The sequence below is a fragment of the Perognathus longimembris genome, chromosome 13 (genome assembly GCF_023159225.1).
Source record: "Perognathus longimembris pacificus isolate PPM17 chromosome 13, ASM2315922v1, whole genome shotgun sequence".
NCBI classification, from domain to species: Eukaryota; Metazoa; Chordata; class Mammalia; order Rodentia; family Heteromyidae; genus Perognathus; species Perognathus longimembris.
The window spans coordinates 59,786,572-59,797,981 of NC_063173.1; the positions used below are offsets into that span (position 1 = coordinate 59,786,572).

Genomic DNA, 11,410 nt, shown 5'->3' on the forward strand with positions numbered 1-11,410 from the left:
GCCCCACCCCGAGCGCTCCTACGTCACCTTTCACCGGTTCGACACCCTCTCCCAGCTCGGCGCATGCGCCCGCCTCGGGCCTTCATTTGCTCCCATGGCAACGGGTCCCTCACCAACGCGGCGGCCCGCGGGCCTGCGTCGGGATTGGCTGTCCTCGGGTCCCCGCTGAGGTTCCGTACGAGGGGGTCTCAGCCCCTCAGCCTGCACCCCGAGCCCCACGCCCCCCCAGGGACCACAGGGAGTGGCCGTTGCCCTGCGTGGCTTCCTCCTTGGTGCTGGGCCCGGAGCATCGCCGGGCGCCTCCCAGCCGGTTCAGCCTGAGCCGCCCCCCCGCCCCCCGCCCCAGGTGGCCGTCCTCTCTAGGCCTGCTTTCCCATCTGAAGAATGGAGAAATGGTCCTCGATGGGTGGTTTGGATGGAATTAGATTCATAATGGCTCGAGCCAGTCATCTCCTCCGGTGCTCGAGCCCGGCCCGCAGACCCTCCAACGCGAGCTCTTTCTCCGAGCCTCTCTGGCCTTGGGAATCCTTCACGCTCCCATTCTACAGAGTTTTCAGGCCATTCATCTACCCAGCAAGCTTGTGGGGCTTGAACTCAGCCTGGGCGCTGCCCCTGAGCTCTGGAGCTCAAGGCTGGCGCTCTACCACTTGAGCCACAGCGCCACTTCCGGCTTCCTGGCGGTTCACTGGAGATGAGGGTCTTAGGGACTTCTCTACCCGGCTGGCTTTGGACGGCAGTCCTCAGATTGTCATAACCCAGGGGGGCACAGGAGGGCCAGCCTAGGAAGTTCCCCCCCCCCCCAGCCACGGTGGCACTCCGAATTGGTCAGGCAGTTGGAGTGGGACGGGGCTTCAGAGGCGGCGAGTGTATGTACAGGCGGCCTGAGGGGGGGTCCGGAGCCTGAGGCCTGAGGGGGGGTCCCCAGCCTGAGGCCTGAGGGGGAGTCCCCAGCCTGAGGGGGAGTCCGCAGCCTGAGGCCTGAGAGGGGGTCCGAGCCTGAGGCCTGAGGAGGCGTCCCGAGCCTGAGGCCTGAGGAGGAGTCCCGAGCCTGAGGCCTGAGGAGGCGTCCCGAGCCTGAGGCATGAGGAGGAGTCCCGAGCTTGAGGCCTGAGGGGGAGTCCGGAGCCTGAGGCCCCAGGGGGAGTCCGGAGCCTGAGGCCCGAGGGGGAGTCCGGAGCCTGAGGCCCGAGGGGGAGTCCGGAGCCTGAGGCCCCAGGGGGAGTCCGGAGCCTGAGGCCTGAGGGGGGGTCCGGAGCCTGAGGCCCCAGGGGGAGTCCGGAGCCTGAGGCCCCAGGGGGAGTCCGGAGCCTGAGGCCTGAGGGGGAGTCCGGAGCCTGAGGCCTGAGGGGGAGTCTGGAGCCTGAGGCCTGAGGGGGAGTCTGGAGCCTGAGGCCTGAGGGGGAGTCCGGAGCCTGAGACCCGAGGGGGAGTCAGAAGCCTGTGGGGAGGCTTGATGCTGAAAGCTTGAGGAGAGGCCTACAAGAAGGAAGCTCGTTCCTCTGGAGGTTTGGAGGCTGAGGTAGTTGGAGATTAAGGTGTGGAGGTCTGTAGTTTAGGACAGGTCTCAGGTCTGGGTTCTGGGTAGCTAGACCAGGACAAGGTAGTCGCAGGGTAGCATTTGGAGATGGAAGGCGGCTCTGGTTCTGGGTTGTAAATAAAATCCCTTCGTAAATAAAACACCTTCCCATCTTAAGTTGTGCCTTGATGGGTTATTCTCGCTCTCAGCATACAACAAGATCTTGGCATACAACAAGATCTCAGCCTCCTGAGTAGCTAGGATTACGGGCATCAGCCACTGGCACCAGGCCCAGCAAACATTTTCTAATTCCTTCTTCCTTTATTCTACATCTTGTCCCAAATGAAATGAACTGGCCATGGCTGCCAATCTCTGCAAGTGCCTAGCTTTGGGGCCAAAGGTGAGCTGAGGTGCTGTATTAAGACTGAAGACAGGGTTGGGGATATGGCCTAGTGGCAAGAGTGCTTGCCTCCTATACATGAGGCCCTGGGTTCAATTCCCCAGCACCACATATACGGAAAATGGCCAGAAGTGGCGCTGTGGCTCAAGTGGCAGAGTGCTAGCCTTGAGCAAAAAGAAGCCAGGGACAGTGCTCAGGCCCTGAGTCCAAGCCCCAGGACTGGCAAAAAAAAAGACTGAAGACAGGGCAAGTGGACAGAGTGCATTGGGACTTAGAGAAGGAGACTGCCCAGTGACATCACAGAAATCTCAGTGGAGCTGGCATTTGAGCAGGTGGAGGTAGGAGCAGAAATGGGGGTGGCACTCCAAGAGGAGGGACTGTCATATGCAAAGCCTGGCATGTGAGGGCACAGGTGACTGGAAAACAGACTCTTTTCCCCCTGGAGAGTTCACTTGGAAGTGGACGGGGAAGTAGTGACCCCAGTCTGTAAGCAAGATGTAAGCAAGTTGAGTGTCGCTACAATGTCAACATTGCTTTCTAAATAGCCATTCCTGGGGCTGGGAAGGTGGCTTAGTGGTAGAGTGCTTGCCCGGCATGCATGAAGCCCTAGGTTCGATTCCTCAGTACCACATAAACAGAAAAGGCCAGACGTGGCACTGTGGCTCAAGTGGTAGAGCCTTGAGCACAGAGAGACTCAGGGACAGAGCCCAGGCCCTGAGTTCAAGTCCCAGAACTGGCAAAAAAAAAAAAACCAAAAACCCAACAACAACCAAATAGCCATTTCTGAAACTCACTCATGGATGCACCACCTCATCAATGTTGCCTTTAAATGAACTTGCTGCTTTTTCTGTACTGGGTTTTGAACTTAGAACCTCACTCTTGCCAGGTAGGCAGTTTGCCAGTACCCACAGACCTTTTCTCTAGTTATTTTCTACAAAGTTTCTTGAATTTTTTGCCTACATCTCTAAGTCATATTCAAACTGTGCTACTGTTAGAAATAGGTGCTTCTCCAGCCACCCAAGATCTCCTGCCCAGGGAACCAGGCTGAGCTCGGGAGAAGGGGGAGGGGAGGGGTGAAGAGGAGCCACTGCCTCATCCTATGCTACTGCTTTGGGAACCCCAGTTTCCCATTCCTTTCAAGTCTTATCCATTCCTACTTTCTTCATCGCCAACACAGACAAAATAAAATACCAGACTGAGTGAACAAAAGATCATTTCCCAGGTTCTGGGTGCTGAGTGTCAGCTTGGTTGGTTTCTAGCGGGAGCTACTTTCTTGTCATCAGAAGGCCTTTCTGGTACAGGAAGGAAGAGGGCACGTTTGGCCTGGGGCCTCCTTATAAGGACATTGCTGTCGCCCAGTCACACCCAGTAACCTCACTGAACCCTAAGTACTTCCTCAGAGGCCACACTGGGAATCAAGGTTTCTGTATATGAAGTTAGGGGGTGACACATTCAATTCATAGCATCCATATTCAGGGGAAGGGGTGCTTAGGAGGTGACAGTAGTTCTCAGCGTGGTATAGACTGTCGGTTTAGATGATTCCCCTCTGCCACTTGAGCCACAACTCAGATATAAGAATCTCACAGATTTTCCTGCCCAGTCTGGCTTTGAACCTTCAGATCTCACCGGTGCTCAGCTCAACATATTTTTTTTGTATAATTCTTCCTGTTCCACTGTATGTTTGGAAGACTTTTTTTCTTTACAGCCCAATGATGAAAATGGATGAATGAATAAGAGGATACTGCCAGACTGTCGGAGCGGCACAGATCCCCAAACTGCCCAGCCCTGCTGGCGGAGCGGCGACGGAGCCTCTCTCCACTGCTCTGGGACTGTGGAATGGCTTAGCCACTTTGGAAGGCATGTTGATGGCTTCCTCCAGGAATTAAATATACGCTGCCACCCAGCAATGGTACTCACAGGTGTTGACCCAATAGATTGGAAAATATATTTCCCCACAATAAAGAGTATGGTTTTGTAATTTCCCAAACCAGAGGCAACCCAGATGCCCTTTCTGCTAGTCATCTTTCTGTTGCTGTGAAGAAATAGCTGAGGGTATCAACGTCTAAGGAAGAAAGGTTTGCTTCATAGTGTCGGTCCATGGTGCCGTGGCCTGTTGCTTTGGGCCTGTGGTGAGGAACTGCCACGGCAGGGAGCACGTGGCACAGGAGAAGGGGAGTCGCTCCCAACGGGCCCCACCTTCAAAAGTTTCCACCACTGGCAACAGTGTTAGGAGCTAGGGACCCTGCCTGCAACACCTGGGCATTCGGATACCTGAACTTAGTCCTTCTGTCTAACTGTGCCATCATCTCTTCACTGCTGGGTAACTGTCTTTTTTATCCATCAGTTCCATTCTCTGGTCAGTGAGTTGATAGCAATAGGGATTGGAGGCGTGGCTCCGTTGGTAGAGTGCCAGCCAATGAGCAAAGCGTTAGGCACCAAGTGCCACTGATAGCACTGTATGCATAAATGCTGCTTCTTGTCTTTGTTCCCCTGGAAAATACTGACTACTACATAGAGGAAGCTGGGCATCGACTTTACAGGTAATTCTCTGCGCTGTCTTCACAGTAATTCTGTAAGCCTAAAACAACTCCAAATAAAATAAGGTGCAATGTAATATACATTTTGAGTGGGTGATTGTTACTTGGGTACACACATGCAAAAAGTCATCGAGCTGAGTTGAAGATGTAGACACCACCCAGGCTCTAGTAGCTCACGCCTGTAATCCTAGCTACTCAGCAGGCTGAGATCTGAGGGTGGAGGTTCAAAGCCAGCCTGGGGCAGGAAAGTTTATGAGACTCTTATCTCCAAAGAACCACCAAGAAACTGGAGGTGGCACTGTGGCTCAAGTGGTTAGAGCTCTAGCCTTGAGCGGAAAAAGATAAGCAAGAGCATGAGGCCCTAGTTCCAGCCCCAGTATGGGTATAAAAACAAACCCAAACAACAAAATGTCATACCTCCACCTACTGAAGGCAAGTTACATTAAAGACACATGGGGTGTGGCTCCATGGTAGGGCATCTGCCTAGCCACCGTGAGGTCCTAGGTTCAAACACTAGCACCAGAAAGACATAGAAAGCAAACCCAGAGCCAGTGTGACATAAACGTTAAAATAAATACGTATGGTAGGTTTTGTGTAAAACTGAACTTACAGGAAAATCAGATGTGGCTCGTTCCAGAGCGGGGCTGGGAGGCACAACAGTGGGGAGCAGAGCTGTGTCAGCTGGGGATGGTTGTCCCTTCCCTGGTGCTCACCCCCCTAGACCTTGTGGTTTAGAAACCATTTTGGGATAGCGCCATGCTGAGATTGTAGGAGACCACCCGTGACCCCCTCCGCCCCGGCCCCAAGGCTCCGGGCTGAGGCCTGCGGGACGGCCGGAGCGCCCAGCCCTTCAGAGACATCTCCCAGCAGCTGTCAGGACTCCCCACGAGGCCGCAGGGCCGCAGGCTGCCAGCTTGGCAGGGGCGATCGCCTAATTGAGGTTTAGGATTAATTGGGATCTGCCAGGAGGGCGGCACCAGGGCTGCTGCAGCCAGCGCCGGCACCTCGGCACGCAGGCCGCGGGCAGGCAGCCCTGGCAGCTGCCTCTCCTGTCCCCGGGGGCCACGAGGACCAGGCACCCCGAGCGCCCGCCCACGGGCACCTTGCCTGACTGGCACTGGGATTTCAGAGTCCTTGAGCCTGGATGCGGTAAGGTCCACCCTCGGCTGGGCTCCCTGCAGATCCCCCCAGTCTGCGCCCAGTGCCCGCCTTACCTAGGTAACTGGCACACCTGGAGGCCGTGACCTCCCCCTCTCTGAGCTCACATCCAACCCACCTGGCCATACCCCCCCCCCGCCTTTCCCTATAACCCGGCTCAACATGAGTCCCCCCACCCCCTTTCTCTCTTTCCTTTTCTCTCTAACTCTCTCTTGCTCCTTGTCTCTCCTTTCTCTCGTTTCTTCTTCCTTCCTGTCTCCCCATGCCTCCATCTTGTGCTGGCTGGCAGTTGGCTCCTTTCTCCCAGAGCCATGTGGCGGGCTTCCTTTCTGGGACCCTTGCAGATGGCAGCCGCAGCATCCATCCTAATCACACGTGCCCTCGTTTCCCCGCAGTGAGCCCGGGCAGAGGGCCGGGCCGGCTTGGAGACCGTGGAAATCACAGCCAGGTCCTAACCGGGCAACACACAAGTGGGCATTTTTGTTTGATTTTTGTGCTGGTACTGGGGCTTGAACTCAGGGTCTGGGCTCTGTCCCTTAAGCTATTGGCTGTGTGGAGAGAGAGGTCCCGGGGCCCTGTGCTCTCTGATCAGTAGACTTTCTGCTGTGAGTCTCCTCCCAAAATCCTGTTCCGACTTAATTCCCAACACAGCAGCTTGGGAGGTAGGCCCTTTAAGGGTGTCTTAAGATTTGAGGGCTTCGTTTTTATACATGGAATTAGGGCCTTCCCCAAGGTCTGGAATGCTGGGCTCTGTGGCTCACGACTGTCATCCTAGCCAGTCAGAAGGCTGAGATCTGAAGATCCTGGTTGGAAGCCAGCCGAAGCAGGAAAATCCCTGAGACTAACGCGCAAAAAGCCAGAAGTAGCACTGTGGCTGACGTGGTAGAGTGTCATCCTTGAGCTTAAAAAAATGCTAAGGAATAGTACCTAAGCCCTGAGTTCAAGTCCCAGTTCCAGCTACAGGAAAAAGTGGAGGCTGAGGTTAAGCTGAGTGGCCAGATCCTCCCCACCCCCACCATGGCTGGGCTCGGGCGGTGCTGGGGGCTCCAAGGGGAGCACGAGGTCGCCCCTAAGAGGAACAGGGGTCTCCTGATGTCTATGGCCCGCCCCCCAGGCCTGCCAAGCCAACTTGTAGCTGGAAGCTAAAGGCAGGGAGCTCAGCACAACCGCTTTGGCGCTGCCGCTGGAGTCAATGTCCCCAGCCTGGGAGAGGCCCTGTCCTACCTCCCCACTCCAAGCCCCCGCCCGGACCCCCGAGCCATTTGGCGATAAGTGGAGAAATGTGGATCGGGGTTCCAGAAGCCCACTGGGTTTCATCCACCCTGGCGTAGGATCTGATGCAGGTTCTGGCAGGGCCCAGGACCTGGAGTGGAGAAGATATCCCCACATTCTTGGAGATCACAACTGGGTGGGGGGGGGGGGAACCTTTGTGATGAAAAAGAGGAGCCACCCAGGGCCAGACTTGCGGGGCCCCAGTGCTAAGTTACAAGATAAGCAGTTGAGGACAGACACTGTCTCCACAAGCCGGAAGGGGGTTTATTGTCAAATAGACAGGTGTGAAGGGTAAAGGCAGACTCAGGCACTGTGTCCGGGCAGGGGCGGGGAGGAGGGAGGACTGGACTGGATGGACTTCGAGGGACGGGCAGAGGCCGTGCTCCTCAAGTCCTGTCTGGTGCCGCCAGCTTCTGCGCAGGCTCAGCGGGACATCATACGCACAAATTCTGCCGGGGGGGGGGGGGGAAGCCAAAGTTGGAGGGCTCTGCCCTCCTAACCTCGCCAGGGTTGAGGCCCATGTGTCTGCTTTAGAGTGAGCTGGAGTGTGATCGAGGAGAGGGGCTTTGACCTGTTTCCCTTTTCGCTTTGGCGACTAGGAAGCTGCTGAGCTCCCTGGTATACTACTCCTCAGAAGCTCTGGGGACCTCCTTTGGGGAGGACATTTTTATATACTCATTTTCTCCCCTTTCCTATTCATCTTTGACTTTCCTTCGTGGAGAAGGAGCCACGTTGCAGATCCACCGGTCCACATTCCAGTCTTGGGTCCACGCATGTTCTTTTGCTAACCACCCAGGTTTTCCTCAGTACTGACGCCCCCCCCCCGTGGGGCTCGTAGCAGCCCCCCCCTCGGCCTGCGGGCTCCCGGCGGTACCTTCGAAGTCCACCAGGCCGTCTCCGTTGAGGTCCATGTCCTGGAGGATTTCGTCCACCTCCCGCTGGCTGAGCCGCTCCCCCAGCAGGGCCTTGAGGGCCGCCCTGAGCTCCCCGATGCTGATGCGGCCGTCCCCGTTGGTGTCGAACTGTAGTGGCATTGGTGGTGGCGTGGGGTCAGGGGTCGCTGACGGGGATGCGCTTCCGGTCAGCCCCCCGCCCCGCCCCCCCGCCGGCCCTGCCGCCTCCACCCGCGCACCTCCCGGAAGGCGTCCCGCAGCTCCCGCACCCCGATCATGTCTGCCGTCTCTGCCAGCAGCTTGGGACCCATCAGCTCCACGAAGTCTTCAAAGTCCACCTTCCCGCCACCTGGGGGGTCAGAGACCCCAGCTGAACCCCACCGTCCCTCCTCCCTCTGCTGCCCTCCCTCCCTCCCTCCCTCCCTCCCTCTGCTGCCCAGCTTCCTGCTGGGAATCAGGTTCTACACACACACACACACACACACACACACACACACACACACACACACACACACACACGACCTAGGTTGGCCCAAGTGCAAAGGAAGAGGATGGTGACGTTCTTAGGGCCCCCCGGGCCGCTGGGGGTGGTGATGTTCTTAGGCCCCCCCTGGGCTGCTGGGGACGTTCTTAGGGCCCCCTGGGCCGCTGGGGGTGGGGACGTTCTTAGGGCCCCCCTGGGCCGCTGGGGGTGGGGACGTTCTTAGGGCCCCCCCGGGGGCTGGGGATGATGGGCGGGCCGGGCGCACGTACTGATCTGCTGGGAGATCTCGATGAGCTCCATCTCGGTGGGCATGTAGCCCAGCGTGCGCATGCAGGCGCCCAGCTCCCGGCAGCCGATGTAGCCATCCCGGTCTCGGTCGAACTCCTGGAAGGCGACCTGCAGCTCTGCCAGGCAGGGTGAGGTCAGAGCGCCCCGACCCTCCCAGGGCCTCCTTCCCTCCGTCCCCTCGCTGCCCCTGAAGCCGAAGCTCATGCCCCTGGCTGCCTCAGGCGCCCGTCATCCTGGCTACTCAGGAGGCTGAGCTCTGAGGCCCGGGGTCTGAAGCCAGCCCAGGCAGGACAGTCCATGAGGCTTTTATCTCCCATTAACCACCAAAAAGCTGGACATCGAGCTGTGGCTCAAGTGGTAGAGTGCTAACCTTAAGCAAAAAACCTCAGGGACAGTGTCCAGGCCCTGAGTTCAAGCCCCAGTACCAGCAAACACACACACACACACACACACACACACACACACACACACACACCCTGAAAAAAAAAAAAGAGAGGAATGGGGGTGGTGGTGAGGATAACAGAGAGAGAAAGAGGTGCCTGACCTCCTGAAGGCGGAATTCTGGAACATTCTCCCCTCTAGTTCCAAGTCCTCTGCATTGCTCCTCCCCTCCCCCAGCCCCCTCTGGCACCGTTTGCACGCGGGCCCTGTACCTAGTTTTCCAATCTCCCAGGGCTGAGCGCAGGGCCACCAGTGGGCAGCCGGGCAGGGCGGGCTGGACGGGCATCTGTCCAAGAGGCCCCTGACCTGCCTGCCCAGCGAGCGACAGCCAGGGCCCGCACCCCTCCCCGCTCCGCCTGCTCCCCGTCCTTACCCCTGTCCCCTGTGGCCTTCCCACTCCTGAAGACTGCGGAGGCCCCCACTCTTGCCCCTCCACCTTGTCACCCCCCTCCCGGGCCACTTGGGCCTGGTCCCCTCTCAGTCCCTTTACCTTCAATCTCCTCGGGCCGCAGCTCCCGATCCTAGGGGCACAGATGGGTTAGCAGCTCCCCAGATCACCCGGGTTTCTGCCTCCCGCCCGGCCCTCCCGGCCCCCAAGTGCTGCCACTGCCCCGTCCTGCAGGGCCTCCCCTCTGACGTCCCTCGTCCTCTCCCCCGGCTCGGGAAGCAGCGAAGCGGAGGGGCCGGGGGCGGCGGGCGGGCTGGCAGGAGGCCGGGGGGAGGGGGGCCGTACATACGAGCTGGGTGGCCGCGATGCTGGGCCGCAGGAAGATGCAGGCTGGCCCCACCAGGCTGCCGAGCACGGAGTAGCCCTGGCCGCCCCCCTGCTCCTGGGGGCGGGGGCGGGGGCGGGGGCGGGAGCCCCCCAGGGGGGAGCCGGGCCACTTCCAGGCATCCTGCGGCAGAGCCCGCCATGAGCTGGGACAGCAGCCCGCCCGCCCCCTCCGGGCCCCTCCCAGCCTTCCTCACTCATGCCCCTGGGGGCCACAGAGGGTCCGCCCCTGACGGACTAGCTGGGTAAACTGAGGCCGAGAAACCCGTGCCACCCAGCCCAGGCATTCTGGCTGGGAGGCGGCATCTGTGTGGGCCAAGAGGGGCCGGGGGCCGGGGGCATGGGGCGCAAAGGGAGCCACCAGCCCCTCCGTGCTGGGGCTGTGCCAACCCTGTCCCCTCAGGACTCTGTCCACCTGCCTGACCCCCAGGGTCACCCCGGCTCCTGGCGTGGGCGTCTCCGCGGAGCCCTCCTACCTTAGGCCCTCGGTGCCGAGGCCTCTTGGCACAGTTCCCCATGGCCCCTGCACCATGCCAGGCCAGGAGTCCCCAGCCGATGCCGCGCTCCTGCCAGCCCCCGGCCGCTCCCAGTGACAGCCCGGGAGCACGGCTGCGGATTTTCCCAGGGTTTTGTGGGCAAGACCGGGCGGGTGGGCAGGCGGGGGGCCTGGTCCTAGGGCTTGGGTCCTAATCCTGGATTATCTCTGAGTATCTCTGAAAGGGAGGGAAGCCACTTGGGGCACAGCCTCCCCTTCTTCCTCCTAAGGGTCTCCCCCACACCCCCTCTCTAGCACCCTCTCTTCTCACCCCTGCCTGGAACATCCTCCAATCAGGAGAGCTCTTACGTCTTCAGAAGTAAGCCTGGGTCCAGGAGGAGGCGGCGAGCTCGGGGCCAGGGCAAACTGGGCAGAGCATCCTCCCTCAGGGCGGCATAGCCAACGCCTGAGGAGACAGACTGGGCCCCTTCTCAGAGGGGGTGCCACCTCTGCCTAGACGGAAGCCAGGACCCCAGCATTCTCCCCCAAGCACCCCAACCAGGAACGGCCACAGCCCCGTGCAGGGAGCTCACAGAGGTGGCAAAATGGCGCCCCCTGGCCGCCACCTATTGGACCGGTCCCTCCTTCACGTGTGCATGGCCTTGGCCTTGGGGCTGCCCGACAGGGTCCCCTCTGAAGTGTGAAGCCCCGGCTGCATCCTCCTGGTCCCCCAGTTAGGGACAGTCTTACCTGCCCGTAGGCTGCCTGCACCTGCGCCTCCAGGTCCCGGAGCAGCGCCCGTCTGCGGGCTACTGGACTGGCTGGGTCCTGGCTGGGTCCTGCCGTGCCGGTAGAGGGGCTGGGGTCCCCCGGAGGGGTGCTGCCGTCTGCTGGGCCCTGGGGCAGGGCCATGGATGCAGGGACTGCGCACCTCCGCCTGGGCCTGCGGTGTCTGCGTCCTGTGGGCCAGTGGCTTGGTGGTCGGGCGAGGGCATGGCTCCCCACAGTCCTAGCTGCTCCAGGGGCTACCAGGGCCCAACACCCTTGAAGCCCCTAAGGTCCCCCCCACACACTGCTTCTCCCAAGGCCCTGCCATCCTGGCCCAGTCCTCTCTGACTCCTTTCTCTTCCTCATGCTGTCACCCTTCAGGGGACCTACACCCTGGCTTCCATCC

The 11,410-nt window shown here is 59.6% G+C and overlaps 1 protein-coding gene across 3 annotated transcripts; it reads right to left on the reverse strand.

The window, feature by feature from the left end:
* Positions 1 to 7,183: 7,183 nt before the first annotated feature.
* Positions 7,184 to 11,157, reverse strand: Cabp2 (calcium binding protein 2). 3 transcript variants are annotated; one of them, XM_048359745.1, is made up of 7 exons: positions 10,568 to 10,592; positions 9,727 to 9,885; positions 9,480 to 9,510; positions 8,530 to 8,664; positions 8,016 to 8,125; positions 7,758 to 7,905; positions 7,184 to 7,332 (listed from the first exon to the last, which is right to left on the reverse strand). In XM_048359745.1, the coding sequence occupies exons 1-7, from the start codon at positions 10,580 to 10,582 to the stop codon at positions 7,307 to 7,309; spliced, it is 624 nt and encodes a 207-aa protein (XP_048215702.1). In that variant the 5' UTR covers positions 10,583 to 10,592; the 3' UTR covers positions 7,184 to 7,306. The 3 variants fall into 3 exon arrangements, with proteins under 3 accessions (XP_048215702.1, XP_048215701.1, XP_048215703.1); XM_048359744.1 differs by lacking the exon at positions 10,568 to 10,592 and adding an exon at positions 10,238 to 10,356; XM_048359746.1 differs by lacking the exons at positions 9,727 to 9,885; positions 10,568 to 10,592 and adding an exon at positions 10,987 to 11,157.
* Between the last annotated feature and the right edge of the window lie 253 nt (positions 11,158 to 11,410).